General features: G+C 42.2%; 1 protein-coding gene across 1 annotated transcript in view; it reads right to left on the bottom strand.

The window, feature by feature from the left end:
• Positions 1-26,826, bottom strand: part of PXYLP1 (2-phosphoxylose phosphatase 1) — an 88,980-nt gene that overhangs the window by 53,489 nt on the left and 8,665 nt on the right. The window contains exon 2 of the mRNA XM_066621043.1: positions 1,667-1,799. Coding sequence (XP_066477140.1) covers positions 1,667-1,745 — 79 coding nt within the window. The 5' untranslated portion in view covers positions 1,746-1,799. The remainder of the gene's footprint in view (positions 1-1,666; positions 1,800-26,826) is intronic.

Below are 26,826 nucleotides of genomic sequence, written 5' to 3'. Positions count from 1 at the left end.
ATGCATCATCTCCCAGTACAATGAGATACTTATTCTGTAATTCAACATTGAATACATTTTTAGTTCTTAACATAATTGGCTTAAGTAAGCTTGGAAAAGATGAGGAATTGTGGAAATTTAAGAGGCCTATTTATGCTTCATCACACCCTTCAGCAATGCATTTATCTATGCAATTTGTAAAGCATAAAATGTTTGACAATCTTTTTTTCCCCATCCCACGCTCCTTAAATATCAAAATGCTTGCTTCAAATGGTGAGCCATGTAAGCTTCAGAAACTGACAAGACAAAATCCAGCAGAGTTGCTATAAAGAACCTATTATTGCACTACCAGGTTTTGAGGCCCAAATGATGGGATGTGGATATAGAGGGTTTGCAATAGCCAGCCCTCAGAACTTTCATTCTTCAGCAAAACATCAGGCAAGTCTTCCTAAAACATTATTAGTTGCTACTGCAACATTCTGTCTAAACGTGTAAAAACTGGTTTGCACATTACATAGAAGACAGAAAACACGTGTGATTAATTCAGTTTCAAGCTATTCAACCCCCGCCCCCATAATTTACAATAATGTGAAGAGCACAGATATGCAGACTTTTCAATGCAATTTGGACAAAAATCCTTACTGGATGGTCTACAGTAGATCAGTGCTACTCAAAGTGGTGATGTGTAGATTGGTTCTAGTCCATCAGCCATCAACTGCCAAGCCCATGGTGAATTACAAGAAGAGAAAGGAATAATTGTAATGGCACAGATATGGTACCAGTCCCAGACACACTGAGGGGGGAAAAAAAAAAAGCTTGCCAGTCTCTGGTACAATGGGGGGAAAAAGCTTGCCGGTCTGCCACATGACAAAAGTTTGAGAAGCACTGGTCTAGATTACCATTCACCACTGTTGTTTTAACTAGCCATGGGAAAATCCTGCAGAATGGAAAGCTGTTCCAGAGAGATGTACTGTATGCATCTATTTAGTTAGCTAAGGCCAACAAAGATCAAATAACTCTTGTTGGAAACTGCGCTATAAAGATTTAAAGCATGCCGATTCTGGAAAATGAGGCAGCATTGCTGGCAGTAGAACAGCAAATTCCACATCTAGGTCCCAATATAAACAAGTTCAGGCATTTTCTCTTTTGTCTCCAGTCTGCTGTCAAGCTCTTCTATTGAGAGTCAACCTGACATTTCTAGTTTTACTTATTATTACAGGACCAATTACGCTGAAGCTGTTAAAACATTTTTAAAGATTACATTCAAAGGGCTGCATTATATCATAGCGTACTGTAGAACGTGGCATGTCCTTCAGATGGAGACCATGCTGAAAATTTTACATGGAATGTCAAGTCACAAAGAAGTTTTGCATGCTCGGTTGTGACTCCCAACACTGCAACACCCAAATGCAGTCATCTTTCCCTGCCATCATCATAATCAGTGCTAGTTTGGCTGGAGTCATCCCTTAAGAAGGATGGAGAAGATTTTGCATGTGAAAAGAGTAGGCATTCAGTTCCAATGCCATTTACACACATAGAGAACTTAGCACCAATTTCCTTTGAACTAGACCTCTGCACTTGGCCTGCCAAGATAAGGTTCAATCCAAACACAAAGCAGGCCAAATTAATAGCAAGACTAGCAGCTGCAAAGACCCAAAGAGATATATTCAGACTGAGAGGTACTTACAGAATTGTAGACTAAGGCTCAGAAAGGCTAACAAGGCTGCCAAGGCCAACAAGAACAGAAAACGATTTCGGAAAAACATTATTATTCTCTCAGCGGCTTCTTCATGGTTTCACCTCCATCGTCAAAAGGCTCCCTGTCAACACAAAATGCAACACATTTATTACTGATAAACCTCAGTATGTTAGTAACTCTTTTGAGAAATATCCAAGCCCTAAAAGTCAGAAAGGGGGCTATGGTTTCAGGAGCTTTATCCAAAAAGCTAACTCAGTAACATAGCAAATTCAGAATCCTGGTTCATTTCAGATATGAGAAATTACATTAATTCTCCCTAACTCAGAATCCTTGGGGGGGGGGGAAATCCATGCAATGAATGGAGATATTTTCCCCCTTATTTTGTAAAACACAGTTAAGAAGACAATGTTAGAGAAAACTTATTTAGGTGTCTTTATTTTTAGAAAGAAAGCTTCTTGGGAAAAAAAAGTTCTATTGAGTCCTCACACTGCCAGAACTCAAAATGCAGCAGCGCAAAGCCCATTAGGGCAGCATGAAAGCAGGAATGATGTCATGTGCTGCCAAGGCCACTGCCGCACACAGTGGTAGTTGCTCTGGGAGGCTCCACCAGAGCTGGTAAGCTGGGGGCAGGATCATGGGCATTTCAGTGCAGAAAGCGAGCCAGAAGGGCTGGATCTCAGCAGCAAAAGCACACGCCAAATCCAATCTTCCATTTTTTGAGGGAACCCCAGCCCTTCTCTCTTCGAATTTACGACAACTACACAGATGGTGTGGGTTCGTGGAGACCCACAGGAGACTTACACTATATGTGTACAGTCAACATGCATTAGCACCAAAGGTGGGGGATAGGATTGGGCAGTTAGTTTTAATGTTCAGTTTCTCAGAAGAGACGCCTAAAGTAGGAAACAAGAAGGAAGAGCTACACTGCAAAAGACAGAAGCTAATTCAGTGGGCCCTCCTCATTTGGAGGCTTGGGATCCATGGATCCAACCCTGCAGCTTGAGAGTCTCACAGCACTTCCTGGACACAACTGGAAGAGCCTTCCCATCACATTCAGGAGGTCTTCTGAGGTGCAGGGAGGTCACACACAACCTATCTACACCTCAGAAGGTTTCCCAGACATTTCTAAGAGGCACTTCCGATTTCCCGAGCCCCCCCTCCCGCCCAAGATTTGATTATCTGCAGAAGTCGGTATCTGTGGGAAGTCCTGGAACAGATCCCCCACAGATATTGAAGGCCCACTGTATGTGAATAGAGAACTTGTACAGACAGAAAACAAGTATTATTCAAGTCCGAGGTCAGTCAGAAGATAAGTTACAGAACTAAAAAAAGAAAGATTACAGAAGACATACTGAAATAAATAGGATCAAGTCACTCACACACCATGAGATAATGTCCCAATTTATAAAAATAAAATACCAAAAACAGATAAAGGCTTCAATCCTATTACACTTACTTGGGAGTGAATAAAAATCTCTACAACAGTAAGAAAAGCATTTTAAAGGCGTGCATTTTTCCCCTTCTCCAGGGATCAGAACATTCCTTCTCATTTGCAGTGGCCATTCATGTTGAGTCAAATCAGTGTATAAAAAAATCCATGTATAACAAGGTTGGACCTGTAATTGCGGCAAGAAGTGTCGGTTGAGCTTTTTGTGTAATTGACAGCTGAATCCTAACAGGGCATTGTGCTACTGGAACTAGCATTCCAGCAGCACAAACCCTTTACGGCTGTCGCAAAGTGCAATATACTATTCTGCACAGCATGGCCATCAGGGCAAGCGGCCAGGTACACACACAATCCGGTAGTCCACGTACCCTGGCTCTCATATGTCAGCACTGAGGGGGCAGGGAGGGGGAGGAATGGGACAGGTTAAAGCTATAAGTGGCAGTGGTGCCATCGATAGCCTATCCCCCTTCCTGGCTTATCTGCCTTTCTGGATCCATGTGCAGTTGAGCCAGCAATATAGCTTGTGTAAGTGCATGTAGACCCAGGAAGGCAGTGAGGGCGTACTCCCAGACAAGGAGAGTCTGGGAAAAAAAATATTCCCTTATCTGGAGAATACCTTCAGGGCCTGAAACTCTCCACCAGGATACAGCACATGCCCCGTTGTCAGGGCTGTATTGCTGCAGAGAGTTAACACAGAATTGGACTGTAAGTGTTTAAGGCTTACATTTATCCTGTGTACACTTGCCTGGAGGTCAGGACCACTGATTTCAGTGCAACTTTCAAAACAGAGATAGGCTTGGACTGTAAATAGCTTCAAAACAGCAGAACAAGAAAAAATGCATTTTGGAAGAAAACTGTGACATGCTAACTAAAACACAATTATGCAATTTATGAACCAATTTGAGTTTGTTCCCAATGAACAACTGTGATCAATAAAGAATGCCAATACAATTTGTTTTCAAATGTCACTTGATATTGACTTTCATGGGATCAGGTGCATGTGCAACAAAATCTGGGGAATAAAACTGCAATGAAAGCTATTTACATTAATAAACATTAGAGACCTCAGTGACACAAGCCTGGATATTCAAATTGGTTCTTTCAAGCTTATCTTAATTTATAACAGAGAGGGGAAAAAATACGTTCACACAAGGGCACTGAAAAATGATGTGCAATTAAGACGTTGGAGGCATGACAATCGTCCCTAATCAGGCTGAAGAGACTAGCTGCAGGTTACATGATCACAGAGTATTTCTCCCATATAAATTCTCCCTGTGCAGTTTTCACTGGTCTTAAGCAAGACAGGCAGCCCAATCCTAACCTGCCCTGGAGCAGGTAGGCTTTCTGGGGCTATCTGGATCTGGGGCCACCTAAAGAAGTGGTGCAGTTCCAAGCAGCCCCATACTAGGCCAGGCTGTCCAGGAGGAGGGGTTAGGATCCAGCCTAAGTGCCAGATGCCACCCAGATGCCACCACCCTTCCCAAGCCTGGTTCGCTTAAGAGCCTGCCTGCCCCCCCGCCCAGAATGCTCTCTCCCCACCCTCACCAGACCCCTGCAGCCAGCACAAACATACCTTGCGCTGGTGCCATGGAGGCTGAATTTGGCCTCCAGCCTCCTCCAGCAGTGGCACAGAAGTGCCTTACGGCATTTTGCAACACCTGGAGGCCGGTACACGTCCAGAGGCCAGCACAAGACACCTGGAGGCTGATACAAGTCTGGTCAAGGGCACCATCTGGATTGCACCCTAAGTGTTACTCTGCTATAGACAATAATTCTATCCAGAATTGCTCTTTCTAGAATCTAGAACCAGGTTTTAAAGCTGTTACAAGTCAGAGTTGGGGGCCAACCTTGGTTAGTGTTAAGTTCTGTGCCAATTGTTACTCTGTGTGCTTTTAAACACTTATTAACATGCACACAGGACAAACACTGAAGAAGAAGTTTAACATGCACACAATGGGGGGAACTATCTCTTCTTTTAGGATTCTATATAGTAGTCAACCAATGACACATGGTTCCGCAGGGAATAAAGAGTGAGGCAAGGATGACAGAGAACTTTTCTTGAGGGCATAAATTATTGATAAGAGGGAAGGGGAATCAAAATAAAGCAATAAAGACAACTAGGTTCTAAGCATAAGCAGTTGTTTATATATTCAGAGTTATACTTCCAGACTCAGGAAAAAGAGCCTAACCTCCTCTGTAAGGCCCCAATCCTATCCAAGTTTCCAGCCCCAATGCACAGCAGCACTGCAGCCCTGAGATAAGGAAACAAACATTTCCTTATTTCAAAGAGGCCTCTGTGACTGCCCCACACCACAAGATGGAGCACATACCCTATTAGCACAGCTGCATCAGCGCTGGAAAGTTGAATAGAATTGGGCCCTAAGCCACATTTCTTTTAGCTAGCAAATCATTAACACTCTAATGGAGCACTCACATAATCAAGTTATGCTAGTTCAATCTTTGACCGGTCAAAAAGATCTTGTCCACTCACTAGTCAAATATTTGTTAAGTATTTTGGAAAGCATTATTGCAACAGTGACAAGGAGATGTTATCTTTCCTCAAGTCTCCATAACGATATCTTACTCAAAGAAACTTCTTATACAAAAGCTTCATTTTTCTAGATCCAAGTCCAATCCTTCACAGGAACTTTACAGATCAGCCAAATGCATGGAAAAAACCATCTCCAGTTCCTATATCAAGCAAGGTGAACTCATGGCAGCCTTAAGCAGATGTCAGAGATTCCTGCAATTATATTTTGCGGCCAAGAGGAAATGTTTCACTATGTTATTAGCTTTGCCCTAATTGCTGCAGGAGGCTTCAGTCTTGATCCTTTCTTTAAAACACCATAATGAGATGTTTTTAAGGTAAGATGTCACATACACATGCTATTCTTTTTGAAAATATTTCACTGTAGACAAAATAAACGGTCACTGACAATATCTGACTGGTGTGCCAACATCCAGTTACATCTGCTTGGTGAGATAGGACCGTAGTTCCATTCTGTTAAACCAGCAACAGAAAATGTGATGCTAGCACTAATGCATGTCTCAGTTGAATGCTACCATTCCACGTGGTTGGACAAAACAGTTCTATAACCATTAAATTGGCATAAGGAGCAAAAAAGGGATTGGGAAAAAGTGGGGGTTGAAGGTATGATAGAGATGAACAGATCATAATTCAGAACTTACGGTACGTTCAGTCTGAGGTTGGTTCAATCCCCAACACTGGGCACACAAAACAAATAGTACAAGTGAAAAACAATTCTTTTGTAGTCAACTGAGAGCTCCAGGAGACTGCCTACTTCATCTCCTCTTTTCCTCCTGCCACAGAGGATAAGATTTCAATCTGCTTTATAGATAATCACACTACACCACCAGGAGTGCATTAAAGTGAACACTTTACCCAGAAAGTGAACACAGTTCATATACAAAGATATCCAGCATACGGTTACATCAATTTGCCTCTATAGCTATAGAAGCATGAAGATACAATCAAGTTCTTTGTACAAGAAAAGCCAACCAAAGCTATGAAAACATTTGTAAGACTCAGTGGATATAACTTATTTTGTCAGAACTCTTACAGGCCCTCAGGAACTCAAACTCCATCCCTGCAACTGGGACTTCAAATGGGCAAGGTGGTTATTTGCAGAATACTATTATTTGGGCAGCTATTGGACTTAAATCATTGCCTGATAAGACCACAACTTAAGGCTACTGGCATAAGCTACTGCCCTTCTAACCACCAAGATTAAAATTAGCCATGCTAAAGGAACAAGTCCTTCTGCTTATGCGTGGAAGGGGATATGCAATGGATTATAAATCATATCATCATGAGGTTTATGTTGGTGCCACTGATTGTAGTGCCTTCTATGCATGGAGTAGTGGTTCTGGTGTTGGACTTCAAATCCCCACTCAGCCACAAGCTTCCTGGATGACCTGGAGCCTCACCTACTTCACAGGTCTGTTGAGGGCAAAAGGAGCGAAGGAACCATGCATAACATCCTGAGTTCCTCAGATGAAGGGTTGTATAAATATGCAAAAAAGATGTCTAGACAAATCTCAATAATGGGTAGTGACAGAGCTCCTAGTGTCTCTGCAGGCTTGATTACACTGCCATCTTGCTTCCCTCCCCCATTACCATTACTGTGCTCGTCTTACTGCTCTGTGGAGAGCAGAGAATCACAACTATTTATGCTGCTGTAAGATTGTAGCTTCAGCCACCTAACTAGACTATATAATTGGTCTGAACATGTCTCCCAATCCATATAAGCACTGTTCTCTTTGTAAAGCCAGCACTGACAAGTAATTAGCACATGACTAATCTCTCTACACCAGTGTTTCTCAACCGGTGGTACTTGTACCACCAGTGGTACTTGAGGAGGTGTCCATTGGCACCCATGGGACCCCCAGACCCCTACTGCCTGGCAATGCGACCAGCAACGCAATGTGACAAGTAGCAGGAGGAGGTTCAGCTCAGCCAGCAGGCAGAGTTCCAGTGTGCGCTTTTTTTACACTCAAAAAAGTCACCCAATCAGCCCTGCGCCTCTTTCTACTGTTTGTCATGTTGCGTCTGGCCTTCCAATCCAGAACTAACTGGCGATCATATCGCCAGTGACTTCTGGTGGTACTTCCAAAAAGTGGACCATGCAAAGATACCACACGGTTAGTAGCATTCTAAATTTTTAACCACCTTACAGAAGAAATATTTTGTCACTTCCTTAGAACCATGAATTCAAATCGACCCATACTTGCATCATTTTAGAAATTCAGCCTCCTGACTCTTACAGAGTATAAAACACATTATTACACTCAATCGCTATGACAGCTTAAATGAATTGATTAAAATGACTTGTCTCCATAATAATCAATAGCACTCTCCAGAGTCTGCCTCCATGAAATTACTATACTTACCTGGTGTGGGAGATCAAAATATTGCAAACTGTAATGACATGAACAAGCAGAACAGTAAAAGAAAACAAATCATCTTTCCAACAAATGCTAAAGATATAAAGAGATGATTGGTCACAATATGACCCAATACTGTTTCACCACTGGAAAGGTGGAATGACTTTCCCTCCAATATGCATATCCCAACAGAACTTCACACTGCAACAGTAATGGCTTCTTCCTGCACCCTGGGATGTCTAGAATAGTGTTTGAATCAACTCCCATTGTCATTCCCTACTCTGACCACACAAATGCTGTCCCAGCCCTGAGGTTTGAAGAACATTTCCTCTGAAAACAATTGGAATAATCTGAAGTGGTTCTTCACTTGTCCACTGCTGAAGCACATAGAACTGACAAGCCTGTGTGGGGGGACCACACATGATCTGCTTAATTAAAGATAGACATGGAGGCATCCTTCACCACCTGGCCAAAAAACCTGAAAAAGCTGCACATGATGCATGACTTCGATCTCACTCTGAATTACCAAGACTGTCCCTCTCTGCTTCATGCTGCCGAGTTCCTCCCAGTGCTAGTCTATCCTGTGTTCTCTCACACAGGCTACAGGTGAGGGCTCCCTATGCCTGAGAACACTTCCTATCATGCTCGGAGGTCCTATAATGGCAGCAACCTGCAGATTCCCTTATCTGCAAGGGGTCCAAGAACAGAACCCCATGGATACAGAGGGCCAACTGTAAATATCTTTTTTTCTGATGAACACTGTTTACTACATGTTGACTTTGCACGTTAAACATTCCAGGATTATAACTGAGATGAATTTAGTTTTTAAGGAGACGGCTATGAGTCCACAACATAGAATACATCTCTAAAGTAATTATGCTACTCAATCTGCTTATCAAAAATTTTATTTTATGGGGCCAAAAAGTCTACATTTTGCTTTAATACATACAGAAATTAAGTCACAGTTGTGTTTAGTAGTGAATGGACCTTTTCCATCCTGACTAGTTGGCAATATTTTTTTAGAGTGTGACCTCAAATAACTAGGCAAGTTAGATTTTAAGGAAGAGTTTACTAACCTTTTGATTAGGAAATGCTACCTTCCTCTGTCCAAAACAAATAATAACTGGTAGATATGCTTGTGTTATGTCCAGTCAATGAATTTCAGTACTCTCAAGAATATGAGCCAAGGTTCCAAACAAATTAGGTCAAACTCTGGACTTTTCACTATACCTTAACCATTTCTTATAACGCATGTACAAGTCTACCTGTTATGAAAAACTGCAGGAATTCTGGAGACATTTCCCTCCACCACCCCTATTATATGGTCAGTTACATCAATGTTGACTACCAGTTGATCTTCACATTTTCCCATTTTTTAGATGTTTTCACAGATATGGTTATGGATTTTAGAAGCAAGTGAAAAGCTATGAAACTAGCAAGGCTAAACTTCACAGTCTGTCATGGAAACCAAAAGCAACTCTCATCTCTATGCACTAATGATACAGAATCCAGAAAATTTGTTTACAGGTTGCCTCCTGTCTCCAGTAAAGCTCATTATTTAGACTGCTCAATAGATGTCTATTGCTGCCAAAGGCGTCTGCTCACTGAACAGAAAAAAGAAGTCTTGGTAAGTTTTTTTGAAGTTGATGCCTCATCACTGTGACAGGCAACTAACTTGAAGCTTGGCCAAAGCCCAAAATATTTTAAAGAATGTTTGAAAGCAGTCCCAGGAAGCTAGAAACTGGAAGGAGGGAAGCACAGATTGGTTGATGGCAGGAGGAAGAGTTAAATTTGAATTACAGTTGTTGGTTTTGGGCACACATTAGGGCAACATTTTTGATTAGGGCCAATGGAGCTATTTATTATTTTTATATTTATACCCTGTTTTTACACCAACTTCAAATCAGCTTACAACAATCAATGCATAAATACCGCAGAAGTATTAAAGTTAAAAGAAAAGCAGCAAACAAAAACAGAGAAGCCTAAGAGAGTAAAAAGTAACCCTAGGCCGAGAAGTCTTCAGCTGAAGCAGAAGCAATACATTGGGGGGGGGGAATCAATCTGTCAGGATAGAAAATTCCACATCCAGGGGTGCTGCTATGGAGTAGGTCTACTCCTGTTGCACACTAACAGCACTTCAGAAGGTTGCAGTGCGTGCAGGAAAGCCTCTCCATATAACCTGGAGATGCAAATATCACAAAGTAGCAAGCAAGCTTTCCATTTTCCAGTACTCTTCATCAGGCTGGATGTTACGCAGAATAAAAGACATTAAGGAACTTAGAGCTCAATCCTAACCCCTTATGTCAGTGCTTTCCAGCACTGGCATAGCAGTGCTAATGGGACATGTGCTACATCCTGCAGTTGGGTGTCACTCATGGAGGCCTCCTCAAAGTAAGGGAATGTTTGTTGCCTTACCTCAGAGCTGCATTGCCCCTATGTCAGTGCTGGAAAGCACTGACATAAAGGGTTAGGACTGCACCCTTAAATTCCCAAATATACTCATAGCAGAAGTCCCTAAAATTTACCAAAGAGTTCAAAATTCACTATTGATTTCTTCAGAATCACAACTGGGAAGTCAAACTCTTTTTAATATAATCTACAAATACAACATGTCTGTGGTTTTATACTTAACTTGTGACACTCAATCCTTAAAAAAAGATGCCAAACTTTTTTCATGCAGCAGGCCAAACATCATTCATGGCACCTGCTGTGGGCCAGAAGTGACGTCAAGAAGCAGAAAGTGACATCATTAACAGCCCAATCCTGAGCTGCCTGGGGCGCCCAGGCTTGGCGGCACCGAGGAGGGTTGCCACTGAATCCAGCGCCTCCCGCACTACTGCGCGAGGCACCTGGGTAGAAGGGGACGTTTGTCCCCTTCCCCCGAGTAAAGTAAGCAGCCCCGCAATGGGGCTACTCACTTTACCACCGACCTTGGTAAGGAAAAGGCGCTCGTGTAGGGCGTGAAGCGCTCCACGAGTGCTCTGGATCCTGCGGAGCTCCGTGGATCCTCCTCCCACCTGCCTCCCTCCTCCCCGGAATACCTCCTCCTGTCCCTGCCCCCGCCTACTGTTCTGTGGCTTGGTGGTTCAGGAGATCGCCAAGCTGTGGGAGCTGGGCAACCGCCCCACGCTAGCCCAGCACCGGCTGCCTGCTGAGCTCAGGATTGGGCTCCAAGTAGTTGATGACGAGAAATAAGCACTTTGTTATTACCTAGGAACTCATCAGCAGCAAACGACAGAAAAGAAAATATGCAAATCTTGTTCATATTTTCAGAATATGAGCAGAGCCCAATTCTCATGATGGGAGAGTCTATTTATTACATGGGCTGCCCTTTCAGCACAGCTGCTTCTGCCGAGGTGTCACTCATAGTTCAGCAGCTAAGGGGTGCTCTGCAAAGTGACACCTCAGCAGAAGCAGTACTGCTGGTAACTGGGCTCTCCCAGAGACTCAGCAGCATCTCCCAACTCCTGATCTGTACCATTCCTCGCCTTCGAAGACCTCCTTCCATCTCTTCCTCCCAGTGGCAGACGCAGTGCCACTGAAAGGGCGGCTCACATGATAATTGGGGTCTATTAGCATCACCCTTCCAGCAGTGCCACATCTACCAACGTGTGCAGCTGATGGTGGTGAAGGGAGAGCCCAATATCACATGGGCCAGATAATGTTTGACACAATTGTTCTAGATCTTTCAATATGCAGTCCACTAAGATATCATGTTCGTGGCTTTATTTCTTTGAGCATCCCACCAAACCTATGAAGTCAGGGCAAATCCACAGCAACACTTCACTAACAGCCAAAACAAGCAAAATCTGCAAGTGTCAATCACTACAGGATATCAATCAAGTTGCAGATAAACTTTTATTCTGCAGAAATGCTTCAATCTCTTGAAAAGATATGGACGGTTACATTTTTTCTTCAAACAAAGTGTACTAAAGAGTTTTCAACATTTTATCTGAAACAATACAAAAGTCAAACCCATACATCTACTGAACTTTATACAGAACGACATAATTTCACAACTAAATAGCTAAAATTATGGACAACTCATGTTTCAAACCTCTTCAGTAAATGGAGATTTCTGTCTATTTGCAAAAAAAAATATTGAAGGCGTGTGATATGTTGATTTCAGTAAGAAGCGTTAAACTAGCAGCATTTCTGGCAGAGCTATACCCAATTTTAGCTGTTTACTTGTGAAATTATGTGATTTCAAAACATTAGAAATGCAAGAACATACAGCACAGCATGGAAGGACACAAAAACTTCAGTGCCTCTAAAAAATGGATGCAAAAAATAGCCATGTGTTTTTAAAAAATGAAAATGCGGCAGTGAGGATTATGATATAGCTTGAAAAGATTATTTAGTAATTGGATTCTTGCAAGTACAGAGCTTCTAATCTTTCCCTCTCCAAGCCCTCCCTGTCTTCTTTTCAGCCACCAATATACTTGTTAGTCACGCCTATGATCAAGGAATTATGTTCAACATGGCCTTTTCCCCTGAATTCCTACATCTGATAGTCTGAATCTTCAGGCATACTGCACATGAGCGCCAATCATTCTACTTTAGCAAAAGTAACATATTCAAGACCTCAGTCTTGTGCATTGTGACTGCCTTCAACAGCCTCACCAGAACTTTGGAACACACCCCCTTGAAAAACAAAATACCATGCATGAAATTCTGCACTCTCTGCAGGGATCTTTTCACCCTCACTTTTTGCTTCTATACTCTGTGCCTCTCCAAAACACATTCCCAAAGCATCCAAAAAAAAAGGGGGGGGTCCTGCATGGAATGCAGAACAGTTTGGAATGCAGCATCAACAGTGGTAGAAAGGAAATAGGAAGAAATTGTGACATTTCCCCTCTTTTCACAAGGCAATGTTAAGTGCCTTCTGATTTGTAAGGTACACTTTTAATCTAAGCACAGAATTTACTTTCCTGGCTTTTGTTCTAAAAATTTAATTTGCATTTCCCTGCATCTTCACTACACAGGTATCTGGCAAGTCCTGCTTTGGTACAGTTTTGTTCTACCATCTGGGAATATCCCCCCCTCCCCGATTTAGGTAGCCAGAATCCCCATTAAACTTAGGCTAAACCTTCTCCACAAAGCTCCCAGTTTACCAGGAAGCTTTTAAAAATCAGAGACTGAATTTTTTACCCTTCAGGTTTAAGACCTTATGGCTTTCAATGTTCATTTTTTAAAGTCAAATTTTGGGGAAAGGTGATTAAAAATAGAGACAGAAGAAGAATGAAAGTATTTTCATGCCTATCATACACATTTTCCCAGGACAATATAGACAGTGCAAACATGGGTATAAACAATATGAAATATCCTTTTTTCAGATTTCACTTATTGATAAATTTTTCAGAGCCCGGACTTCCCTCCCCATCATCTGCCATACACGGTACACCATTTGTTTCCATTTGTTCTATCAATACAGTGCAATCATCAGACATCATTTTAACCTGTCAGTTGATCACTGGTTGTAATCCATTTTGATCATGCACATCTTAAAACCCCTTCCTCACCATATAACATATCAGAAATGATTTTATCCCATCTTAACTTGGAAACAAATTTTTTGTTTGCCTTCCCCTATTAAAACATGAGCTCAAGTAGATGGAGTCCACACAACCCAGGACTGACCATTACACAGTGGACAAATTTCTTTTATAGCAGGCTTTATGTTGATGCACTTTTTTAAAAAACCTTCCCTGTTGCATATGGCTTAACTCATTGCTCAAATCAGTTTATTCAAAGTGAAAGCAATCTACTGTAATTTGTGGGCATTGCTGAATTGAACCTAAAGGTCATTCTACTCCAACATTCAAGTTCTACCAGTTATTAGACAAATGCCTCTGAACATCACAAGAGGGCATCTCCTCATGTCTATCTGCAGTGCCTGATATAGAAGCACTTCCCCAGGCCCTGATGCATGGATATTCTCTGAAGTTATTCACTGTCATAAAGAGAAGTCACTGTGTACCTATTCATTTCTTTCTCATTCCTCCCAACCTTACTTCAGAGTTCAGTCCTCGTGAATCCTAGTAAAAATTTAAGTCTTGATGTTTTGTTTCTGTTCTAATGTAAAATGTTGAGCTGTTTTAGAAAGAACCAAAAGCCTTTGGATAGGCACAAGGCCCTAATATGCAAAAATAATGGGGAATGTACTGTTCGAACACTTGCAGATTTCTCTAATTTTCAAAAATCCAGCACTGGCCAATGAAACATACCTTTTGTAGCACACATTGTGCAAGAATGAAATTTATATTAGTTTTAAGGGGTAGCAAAAGGAAGCCTCTCTTGTGGCAGTAAAATATCATGAACCAGCACTATATGTCAAAGAAACAGACCACTGTGTTTTCACCATGACATCTATTGTCATGGAAAGATTTCCTTTGCATGTGTGTATGTACACAAACATGGGCATGGTAAAATTTACTATTTCAAATAGTGATCAAATATTTCAAATGCGTGATCTATTGCATTCTGCACTTATGACTGTTAAAACAACAGTCCATCATTTCCCTGAACTTTATAGATCTATGTCTGACTGTAAGGCATAACAGGAGATTCCACTAAGAAATAATCTGTGCTGCATGGTTTGTATAGGCCAGTCAGGCTTTTCTCCCAGTTACATTTTATTGACAGAGCTTGACATGTCTCCTAGTTTTCACAGGCTTTTGTTTTCAAGTCTCACTCCTGAGTACTTGAAAACTGCTATGAAACTATGATGCCATGTTAGTTTAACTCTCTCATATCACAAACATCTATGCGTTACCAAGTAGCAGATACAAACATATGCGCGCACGCACACACATATACGTTAAAACATTGTTTTAGATAGGCATGCCACAATTACACACGGAGAGATTATAGGCCATCAGTTAATCAGTGCCTATAATCAGTGCCTTGGAGCTAACTAAACACATGAAATCAGAAAATTACAAGGTACACAGGAAATCAGAGACGGATGACAAGGTCCAGACCTTTAAAACTTTCTTAAAAATAGATGCTTCACATATGGTAAAGAGGAAATTGCTAGCAACACTAATAAGACTTCAAAAGTCAAGAATCTGTATTCCTGGAAATTCCTCTTGGGATTATTTTCTTTTTCTGCCAATTTTAGCATTTGCTTTCTACTGTACCATTCTTATGGGCCCCGTAGGGTGAACCATTCGAACTAGAAAAACCATTGTGCGGGTTGATGAAAGCTACAGCTTTGATTCAAGAGAATAATATGGAATCAAGTTCTTGCACTGGAAATCAGTTGTCAGGGAAACTGCCTCAAGCATTTTCTAACCAATCTGTTTAAGGAGACGACATTCCCATTATGCAGTCTCATCCAGCTGCCACATGAGATGCAATGCCCCAACCAAATGCTTTGCCATGCTGTACTATTAAAAAAAATTACTGCACAGTTATCCCAGAAAAGGGAGTGCCAATCAAGGCAACTGGCAAAGAATCTCAAGTTGGTCACAAGGCATAGATTTTAACTCAACCACTTAAATCCAAAGGACCTTGGTCTGCTAGAAACTCCACTTACAATAACCATGGTGAGGCCTGCAAGAAACAAGCCCTTTTACCAAGACCTGACATAAGAAAAATAATGCAGTTTGATCCAACATCCAAACAGCAGTAACTGAGTGGGAGGTTGGGTGGACACATGAAAATAAGTACCAATAATATTTTAAAATATTTATACCTTGCTTGCTTTCTTCAGTGAGAAACCTAAGGCATCCTACATCAGATTAAAAATGACTTTTTTTAAAATTGACATTAAAAAAGTGTGGCAGGATAATGTTATTCTGTTATGGAAAGATTACTATGCTATGAAAGGGTTAATATGGAAGGCAAAAAAAGCAAGAAAACCCAAGCAGAGAACCAGAGGGAGGACTGAAACTGTCAGGTCCAGCTCTGTCAGTTACCAGTAACCCTTCTAGAATATCCAGGATGGGCTCTATAAAAGCAGACTGATGGGGAGTCCCTTCCCCCCCCCAAGAGGCTTTCTCCTCAAGAGGATGGTTGGTCATGTGTCTGTGCTGCTGCCGCTGCCAAAAGGAAAGAGAAGGAAGCAGACTGCCATCTTCAGTGTCTCGCCTGAAGCAGCTTTTCCAGTGAAGACCGAGTGTTAAATGTTAACACTGTAGATAGAGCAGTGTTTCAACACATTTGTTGCTGCGGTGGCACTTTGCATGGGCCACCTATTGGAAGCACCATCACAAGTTAACTGGTGGTGATATCATCACCACTAACTTCCACATTGGGAAGCCAGACACAACACGAACACCAGTAACAGGCTCAGGGAGGATGGGAAGGCTTCATCAAGTGCTCAAAAAACGCACACTGGAGCTCTGCCCGCAAGCCGAACCTCAAACTATTGTTCTCACACTGAACTGCTGGTCATGCTGCAAGGCAGCAGGGGTCTGGGGGTCCCACGTGTAACCCTGGGCACCATCTCAAGTACCACCAGTGGTACAAGTGGTACAAGTACCACTGGTTGAGAAATGCTGAGATAGAGTGCTGCCAATTAGGAAGGCGAAGCCTGAAAGAGCTGAGAGTTCTAAAACTTTCTTCTATGCCTTATTACTTACCTTACTTGTTACTTACTTACCTTAATTACTTACTCATCTGCCAAAGGAGGTTAGGGTTCTATGGGTCTGTCAATGTTTATTCTCTTAGCTGGGAAGTGTTTTACTGAGACTCAACTTTTTCATTTGGTAATTGCTTATCCTATTAGCTCGTAATAAATCCCTTAACTGTTCATACTGTGACTGTCTGCTTTGGTGGGCTAGTTCCTCAAAGGAGGGGTCTCAACCTTGTGAAGGGTTCCTGGGGGCCAATGACTCAGCCAACAAGCGCAAACAAGCATGTATCTACAAAAAAATAAAAATAAAAAAAACACCACAACACCCCCCCCCCCAAGAAAACACCACAGATGATCAGTCAGACACAAAAAAGTCTGAGATAAAACAGAGGCAAAAAATAAAGGCCTGTCAAAAAAGAAGTCTTCAAAGCTTTCTAGAATACCTAGCAATAGGAAGGGCAGTCCTGATGCACAGGCAGGGCAGCACAACAGAGAAGGTTCTGCCACAAGTTATGTCCAACTGCAATTCCAAGTGTGGACAGCCAGGAATGGGTATAGCTGGTACACAAGCCAAAATGGAGCAAAGGCACTGCTGACCACAGTTGTCATCTGTTGCTCAAAAAAGAGAGCTGGATTCAAGAACACCTCCAAGCTACAAACTTGTTCCGAATGGATTGATACTCTGCTATCAGGTTGGTAGGTCTCCTGACTAAGCACTTCTGTTCTATCCAAATTTTATGAAAAATTTTCATTGAAATTATGAAGGCATGTGCCAAATGTACTTTTCTGACTGACGTGTGCATCCATGAGCCATAGCCAGTAAGTAGTCCTGTACTGGCCCTGCATACGTATCACCCCAAAGTCACAAGTGGCTCTGATAAAATTGGTGCCGCATACAACACCATCAAGTTTTGCAACAAGAAATTTACTTAAAACCAGCTATAAAACCAGCACTATTGGATGATTTTCTATTACTTGCATTTTGTACATATCTACGTATTATTGGTTTCCTGGAAGACTGAACACATACTGCTAGTCAAGAATAGTTATTCATGCTTAATTTTATACGCTTAACTAGTCAACAAAAAATGCTATTGTTGCCAATGCAATAAGTCAATTTTGAAATACTGCAAAGGATTTATTAGAATGTATTAGTGTACACTTCACTTAACATCCCTGGTTAAAGCATACACTTCATTGCACTGGATAAAAACCAAAAACCAAAACCAAAACCAAACCACAGCTGTCCAATAACTCCATATACTTAAAGCAGACAGTGAAATTAGCTGTTATAAATGGAGCAGCTGTCAGTCTTAGCTCCCCAAGTAAGTGGTGAAAATCCATTAGACTAGAAAACATAGGCAGCTGTTTTGTTTCATGGTTTCTGTTTCCCCAAATCACTGAATAGCCAGGCCAGTGCTCTCAGAACCTGTTGAAGGGGACGGTGAAAAGAAAACATGGGAGACTTCTAGAATCTCTATATTAAGCTATCTAAAATTCACAGCTGAACATGCATCATGAAGGCACAGAAACTATGCACAGTGACTGCACTAGGGAAGACTTGAAGGCTATTCTTGCATTATGCTGTACCCAGGCACAGACAGCCCAACCCTTAGACTGAAGCATGTTCCCAAAGTGTGTGTTGTGATGCCTTAGGTGTCCCGGCACACTCACAGGGATGCTGCGGGTTGTTTTCCACAGGTTGGCCCCCCACCTGTTCTCCCTGGCAGTATCATCTTGGATCTCACAAAATCTTCAGAGACTTGGGAGCAGCCATCTTGGATCTCATGAAATCCCATAAGATTTCGGTGCCTCAATCTTGGATCTTGCGAAATCTAAGATGGTGGCACCCAGCTGAGCTGGGAAGAAGAGGCTGCAGGGATGTCGTGACTCAGGTAAGTTTGGGAACCACTGGTCTCTGTAGTCAGCACTCTCCCTTTTCCTCTATGGTTCCAGAGAGAGATTATCATTTCTACTTTGGGCATCTTAAGGCTCAATCTAATGGTAAGGATCTCTTACCACATGATTTCCACATAATGAACTCTGTGGAACTGTGAACAAGAAGTTATTTTGATAATGCAATTAATCATTTTAAGAACAACTGGGATGCACAAGCAAGTATGGGAATAATCATGATGGTTCTGTTTTTCTCCATGCTGGTATTGGGGTGGGGGGGAAGGGAAGAAGCATTACTTTCCTGGACAAACCACTAGTCTCCTTGCTGCAAATGAGACCTGGAATCCCAAGCAAAGTAAGTGCATTCTCTCTCCTTCTCTCTCAGCAATTCTTACAAAGCCATTACTACTGCCCAAACAGTACAAGCTGATCACAAGATTTGACCAGAGATCATGCTTAGTTCATCTTGTTACTATTGGGCAGCCTAAACCCAAGCTCTCTGGCGTCCAGGGCTGCAGCAGCACCGAAAATGGTTGCCACTGCATCTTAAGCACAACCTGGACAGCACCGGAGGCTCCACAGGAGAAGGAAACTTTCGTCCCTACCCCCAGGTAAGGCGGGAAGCCCCACAATGGGAACACTCAATTCTACGGCATCCCAAGGGTCGGCCTCTCCACCTCCTCTCTGCCCCGGAGCACCTCCCCCCACACCCCTACCTACCCCTCCGCTGCCTGGTAGTCCATACAACTGTGGAGCCGTGGCAGGCCACCAGCACTAGCTCAGTGTTGGCCAGCTTTGCACTAGCACCAGCACTGAGGGCTGCAGACGTGGCTTACAGCACATTTGCAACAGTGCATGCCGGTGGTAAGCCTGCGCACACTGTATAGGATTGGGCCCTTCACTGCATATACATGGATAGGATCCAAGAGCCAATCCTTATACTGGTCAAAGTTAGCTTACATCAGCTCCTTCGGTGCAATCCTATTTTATGTTCCATCATTATTTGTGAAAAATTAAAGTGAAGTTTTTATAGGAAAACTGTGCTTAGAAGACACATTTTTGCTTTAAGCTTACATTTACGATAACTTGCCAATTCTTCACTGCAATTGAAAATCTAAACCATTTACATTACTTGCATTTATGAGAGAGAGAAAATGTATCACTGAGACTATTGAATAAAATCTGACAGTTTATCTTACTGGTACAAGTTGAGAAGCCATATTTTTAGTGCTGCTGTCTCCCAAGGCTATGTACTGGGACTACTCTTATTCCAAGCCTGTTAGAAACCTGCCCTATCTGCTAAAAAGCTTCAAATGATTCTGCACATTTTTAGGTTAGTATAATGAAAATCTAGAGCTCTGGAGAAGAAAGTCACTTCTGCTTCTATACGAAGTCTCTTCACTTAACCATTGTTAAGTCAGACTTTTACTACTTTCTTATTAAAGGCAAAGCGAGAGTTTTAGGGTACCTTTGATGGAAACAGTATTATAGCATGAACTGATTTCCATTACAAAGCAAAGTTATATTCACATACATTAAAACTCAAAATTCACCATGACAATCAAATCAGTGTAATTACAGAGCTTTTAGCAGTCTTTGAATATCTTTATATGAAAAATTACTTAATGTGAACTAGAGTTCCCTATTATTGCAACTGCACATTAGAGAAAGCATGAATGCTATAAATAGAATTGCAAACTATTGCAATGCATTTCCCAAAAGTTTGTACATTACATAACAAAAACTTGCTCAAATCAACATTGGTTTCTTGTTCTTCTTTGCGATTCCATGCTTTAGTACCTCATAAAATTTATTAACTTGAAAAAATGAGAGAGAGAAGAGAACCCAAAAAAACACATACTAAGCCTCATTAAAATTCACCCGGCAAATGATATAGTACTGGCACACAATACTGTATTGATAAATCACAAGTAGAAAAAAATTTTAATGGCCTACAGGAAGACCAGGGAAAATTACATCCAACTGCAGGAATGCAACTTTGTGAATGCATTTTCACAATGTAGCTTGTGAAATTGGACAAGCAAGAGCATCATATTGCAACCAATGTTTTAGGAATTGTACACAAAATGATCAACATGCATGTAGATACAAACTGATCAGGATAGACCCAGTATGCAGCTCAAGGTAGATTGAATCCAAAAGGGGGGAGGGAAAATCAGCACATGCTTACTTCTACTGGTTCATTCATGTAGAAAGGGAACATTAACTGTCTTGACCATTTACACAAGGCCATAAGGGCAGAGTGACTAGTGGATTGGTTGCACTTTGCTAACATCATAATAAAGTAAACTTTTCCTCCACTTTTTGCTACCCTGCAATTTCACCTTGTCAATCATGAGCAGCAAATATTATTTCCTGCAGTTGTCAGGGTTAGGAGAAATCTCTCATTATTTGCCATCCAAGATCTCAGCATTGAGGATATACATTCCTCTCATTTTCAAGCACTTGCAAGCTGTAAAAACTGAATTAGGGAGCTTCATTTTAGCCATCTCCTGATCCAGTGGAACCAATCCTAATCTCCCCAAATCACTTCAGCCCTCCCCCAGTTCTGCCATCAGGAAAAAAATGCTATTGGTAAATTGTTGCCATGCAAAGACAGAACAAAGCTTTTTTTACCTAGTGACATATTAAGAAGAACAGCCCCACTGGATCAGACCATGGGCCCATCTAGTCCAGCTTCCTGTATCTCCAGGAAGCACACCAGATAACAAGAGACCTGCATCCTGGTACCCTCCCTTGCATCTGACATATCCCATTTCTAAAATCAGGAGGTTGCACATATACATCATGTCTTGTAACCCGTAATGGATTTTTCCTCCAGCAATTTGTCCAATCCCCTTTTAAAGGCATCTAGGCTAGATGCCATCACCATACCCTGTGGCAAGGAGTTCCATAGACTAACCACACACTGAGTAAAGAACCACACACTGAGTAAAGAAACCAACACGTCATTAATAATTTGCTTTCGTATTCAAACTCAAAATTGTTAGGAAACAGTTTAGTCTAAATAAAAACATTGTATAAACCATCATCCTCAATGGAGACTGCAAGAGCAGCAGCATCTGCAAAAAAGACTGCACATTATAATTTCTTCTGCCCATGCAGAAAATACCTCAGGTGTATTAACAGCAGTTGAATATATTCTCCCATAGATTTTGAGCTCTGAAAAAAAGTTTTCCACGTATATGCATGCATGCACACACATGTGTGTATATACGTATATGTAAACACACTCTCCCCCCTTTTACACTTGAAGCTGAATGGGAGCTATTTGAATGACTTGTTAAGATAGGAAATACAGCCCAATACAAGAACAGCCGTAGTTTAAAAAAGAGCCAGTGACAACACTAGAACTAGAAGGGGATGCAGTATTTGATTGGTTTGTTCCCATTAAATAATCATTAACAGAGACAAAAGATCAATAGTTGACACGGACTACAGAGGAGAAGGTCAACCAGAGGGAGACACAAAGCACAGAGCTGCACAAGAGACAATGAGCGATCTAAGTTACCAACAGGTTAGGATAAAATGCTATACCATTTTGTTGTCCTAGACAAAGTAATATTGATAAAACTTACATCCATTGCAGCAACTTTATTCACAACCTACATTTGTGTGCTGGTTTTTAATAGTGGCTAAGAGACTGGGGGCCCAATCCTACCCAACTTTCCAGCACCGGTGCAGCTGCAATTCAGCCTGGAGACAAGGGATCAAATGTTCCCTTACCTTGAGGAGGCCTCTGTGTCTGCCTCCCCAACAAAGGATGCAGCGCACACCCCATTGGCATGGCTGCACTGGCCCTGGAAAATTGGATAAGATTGGGACGTAGGCTGCGAATCAGAACTTCCCTGGTTAAAATCTTGCCTCTGCCATGAACACAATAGATGGCCTTGGGCAAGCCAATTCTCAGCCCCAGCTGCAAAATGGGGACGCTACTTACTGATCTTACAGGATAGTTATAAGGACTACACCAAAAATAGTTCACATGCTTAGAAAGCACTTTACAAATGCTACAGTCAACTCTTTCAAAACACCAAAGCTCACCAAGCAGAATTCTTGAAGAGTACATCAATTTAAGTTATCCCTCTCATGTATTTCTGAACAAACAAATACCAACATAGGAACAATAATTTTTATCCCACAGTGTCCTCAGCAGAATACCAGCAAACTGTATGGCACTTGGGGTTTTGGAAGAGAGGTACCAGCATCCTTCTCTCTGTTCTGTACTGGAGCCAGTTCCCAGGTAAAGGGTCTATCCTGTAGCGGGGACATGTGGTGGGTGGGGAGGCAGGTGAGGCAGAGCCTCCCCACCAGAGTCCTTCGAAAAGCACCACCACTGTGTGAGGTGCCCAAGTACTCTGCAACTCACAACACACGTGGGTTGCGGGTGCTTGGGCACCTCACACGGCAGCAGAACTTTCCAAAGGATTTCAGTGGAGAGGCTCTGCCTCACCTGCCTCCTCACCCACCGCATGTCCCTGCTACAGGACAGACTCTTTACCTGGGACCTGCATCCAGTACAGAACAGAGAGAAGGATGCCGATACCTCTCTTCCAACGCCCCCAGTGCCATACTACATGTCACTGTCCTGTAGGGCCACCCATATAATAGCCTGAAGCACAACTGCTAGTTTTCACAATCCAGGTGACATGAAAAACCAATACAAACCCAGCAGACTCAACATAACTTGCATCCGTTTGGTCTCTCAATCTGAGCAACATGTTGCTTAAGTAGCTACACAGGCAGCCATATCTCCTTATTTGCCACCTCTGGAACTCAACTACCAGGTTCATGATTTGCCTCTGACCCTACTGGGCCCCAACACCAACTCCCTAGAACAGTGGTTCTCTTGGGAGGCAGTGACATGAATAAATAAGATAATTTCTCTCAGCAGCAATTCCCATAGATGAAACGGCTGAAAATGTGGAAGACACTTTGTTCAGCGTACTAAGGACAATAGAATTTGCATTACAGTCGGATGAGTCAATCTCGCCAGGAAATGAATCTTCGTTTCTCATTTGTGTGTGTTTTATGAAAGACAAAAGCTTGGCTCAAGAAGTATTTACAAGGCAGCTAAGAACAGATATAAAGGAGAGTCAGCGTTTTGTTGAAATTCTGCTACTAACATACTTGCTTACGCAACTGATAAGCACCATCAACAACCAGTGGCTAGCGACTGCAGATGTGCTACTTACTTGAAAAAAGCAGTGTCAAATGTCTTTACCATCCACTGTGTCATTCATCACCAACATCTGGTTGCAAAAACAAACAAAAAACCTCAGGGATCACCTGCACAAGTTATTACAAATGTCATAACTGCAAAGAATAGAATTAAAGCCCGTGGTCTCAATGATAGACTACTCTGGGAGCTCAGTATTGAGTGTGATGAAATTTGAACATTTGCAAGTTCATACTTCAGGTTCATTGCTGTCTATCAAAAGATAACTGTGCGAGACACTTTAATGACCTTTTAGGCACTGCTGGGACAGTTTTTGTAGACATGAATGCTTTGCTCAGTGATGAACTCAGAAAGGTCAGGCATGACACTGCTGATCAGAACTAGCTATAAAGTTCAATGAAATGAATTTGCAGTTGCAAGGAAATGAGGTCAACCTTACTAAGTCCAGATCTGTCATTCCTACATTTATTTCACACTCTATTCAAATGCAATATAGGCTACGACAAGATATACCAATTTTTGAACTTGTCTGAACTAGAAGAGAATTGGGAGGGGTGATACAAAATGATCATCTGCAAGTTTTTTGTGAGCATTTGGCTATGCTGCATGAAGATACGTCTGGGCCATTTAAGAACATTCTTTCAATGGAAATTCCAGATTGGGTGGCAAATCCATTCGCAGATACTAAGGAAGTAAGGGTACTGGAGTACAAACTAACTGAGCTACAAAATGACTCTGAGCCAAATCCAAGTTGTACCAAGAGTTTTGGTTACAAAAGGAAATGTCTGATCACCATCCCGCAGAACGGACAGTGGTTAAGAAGCTCCTTGTTGCATTTCCAACTTCATACAGATGTTGGAATAGTGTTTTACTGTGCTTATCCAGCAAAGAAATCAATTCCAGATTACTGAATGTGGCAATTTAAGAGAACTGCTTAGTTAGTAACTTTATACAAGACATTGGAAACTGGTATTGCTTCATCAAGCCCATCCAGCACCTATGTACTGAACAGTGAACAGAAGAGGAGTTAATACATTATTCCTTCTTACAACCTCTTTCAGTATAGGTAGTTACAAAAGCAGAGTCACACACCCACTGAATCAGTTTGGAATGTTAGAACATAAGAACATAAGAACAGCCGCACTGGATCAGGCCATAGGCCCATCTAGTCCAGCTTCCTGTATCTCACAGCGGCCCACCAAATGCCCCAGGGAGCATTGTACCCCATAATGGATTTTTCCTCCAGAAACTTGTCCAATCCCCTGTTAAAGGCGTCCAGGCCAGTCGCCATCACCATATCCTGTGGCAAAGAGTTCCACAGAGCAACCACACGCTGAGTAAAGAAATATTTTCTTTTGTCTGTTCTAACTCTCCCAACACTCAATTTTAGTGGATGTCCCCTGGTTCTGGTGTTATGTGAGAATGTAAAGAGTTCAACCTGACACTGATCTGAGGGTATTCATCATCCAAGTTTTATTCTTGAATGAGTATGCCAACTTGTTTGAGAAGGGCTGGGATCCTGACTTCGGGCATATTTTAGATTAGGTACTGTAGTCAGTTGGCCGTTTGGTTCTACGATTGGTATCAATTGGGCTAGGAACAGTGGGCAACATAGTGTTCTACAGTGATTCAGTCCCCATCGCTAGGTATCTTACGAGACACAGCTTTGTCACCAAATAACAGGTACACTGACAAAATGGGATTCTGCTAAAGCAGCAGTTCCCAAACTGTGAGTTGGGACACACCAGTGGGTTGCAACCAGTTTTTGGTGAGTTGTGAAACTGACAAGCTGAAAGCTAACCAGGAAAATATATTGTTCTATAGAAACTGAAATGGAGCAACATGGATTCATTTACTTGCGAACAGGTGAGCATGCCTTGATCCACTTCAAAGGGATGGCCGAGGGGAACACACCATCAGAATGGTCCCAATCCAGTGAATGCAGACCCCAATAAACTCTCAAGAAAGAAGCCTCCCCCTCCAAGCTGACAAGCAGAATGTACTAAGCCCTATAGCAGAGGTCTCCAAACCCCGGCCCAGGGGCCAGATGCGGCCCGTAGCAAGCCTCTTTCCAGCCCACAGTCAACCTCTTGTCCCCTGAAAGCCTCCGGCCCATTCAACGGAACATGACCAGAACTGCGCTCTGATTGCGCCTAGAGGGCCAGAGAGGTTGAATGAATGAGCCCATTCATTCATTTATTCACTCATCTAAATTCCAACTCCAATTTATTTATTTAAATTTTATATTTAAATTTTTTTTCTGGCCCTCAACACCATGCTAGATATCTGATGCAGCCTTCTGGCCAAAAAGTTTGGAGACCCCTGCCCTATAGGAAAGCAAAACTGAGCCAGTTGTGCACATTTACTCAAGAACAGGCATATGTACATCAGATCTTAAAGACCAGGTGAAGGGGAATGCAAGGCCACCAGAATGCTCCTGATCCAACATATATGGAACTCAACAAATGCTCCAGAAGGCAGCCCGTCCGCCACCATAGTAAAAAGGATTCAAAACAGAGGCTTGAGTGGCTGGTAAAGTGAAACTTTTTTTTTTTAAGTCTCATTAAGGTAGGTGGGTTAATTGGGTTGACAGATTGTCATTTTAAGAAGTGGGTCCCGGTGATAAAAAGTTTGGGAAACAATGTGCTAATGCAGGGGTGGCCAAACCCTGGCCCTGGGACCACTTGCGGCCCTCGAGGACTCCCAATGCGTTCCTCAGGAAGTCCCCAGTGAGCCTCTGGCCCTCCAGAGATTTGCTGGAGCCCACACTGGCCCAACACAACTGCTCTCAGCATGAGGGCGACTGTCTGACCTCTTGTATGAGCTGTGGGGTGAGGGCTTCTTCCACTGCTTGCTGTTTCACGTCTGTGATGCAGTAGCGGCAGCAAAAGAAAGGCCAACCTTGCCTTGTGCAAGGCCTTTTACAGGCCTCGAGCTATTGCAAGACCTTCATTCATTCATATAAGTTCATCTTTAATATATTCATTTATGTAAACATATGTAAATTTATTCAAATTTGAAATGTAAATTAATTCTTTTTTTCACTGGCCCCTGACACAGTGTCAGAGAGATGATGTGGCCCTCCTGTGAAAAACTTTGGACACCCCTGTGCTAATGTA

This window comes from Tiliqua scincoides, chromosome 3, assembly GCF_035046505.1.
Source record: "Tiliqua scincoides isolate rTilSci1 chromosome 3, rTilSci1.hap2, whole genome shotgun sequence".
Taxonomy (NCBI): Eukaryota; Metazoa; Chordata; class Lepidosauria; order Squamata; family Scincidae; genus Tiliqua; species Tiliqua scincoides.
This window is presented reverse-complemented; position numbering and strand designations above follow the sequence as displayed.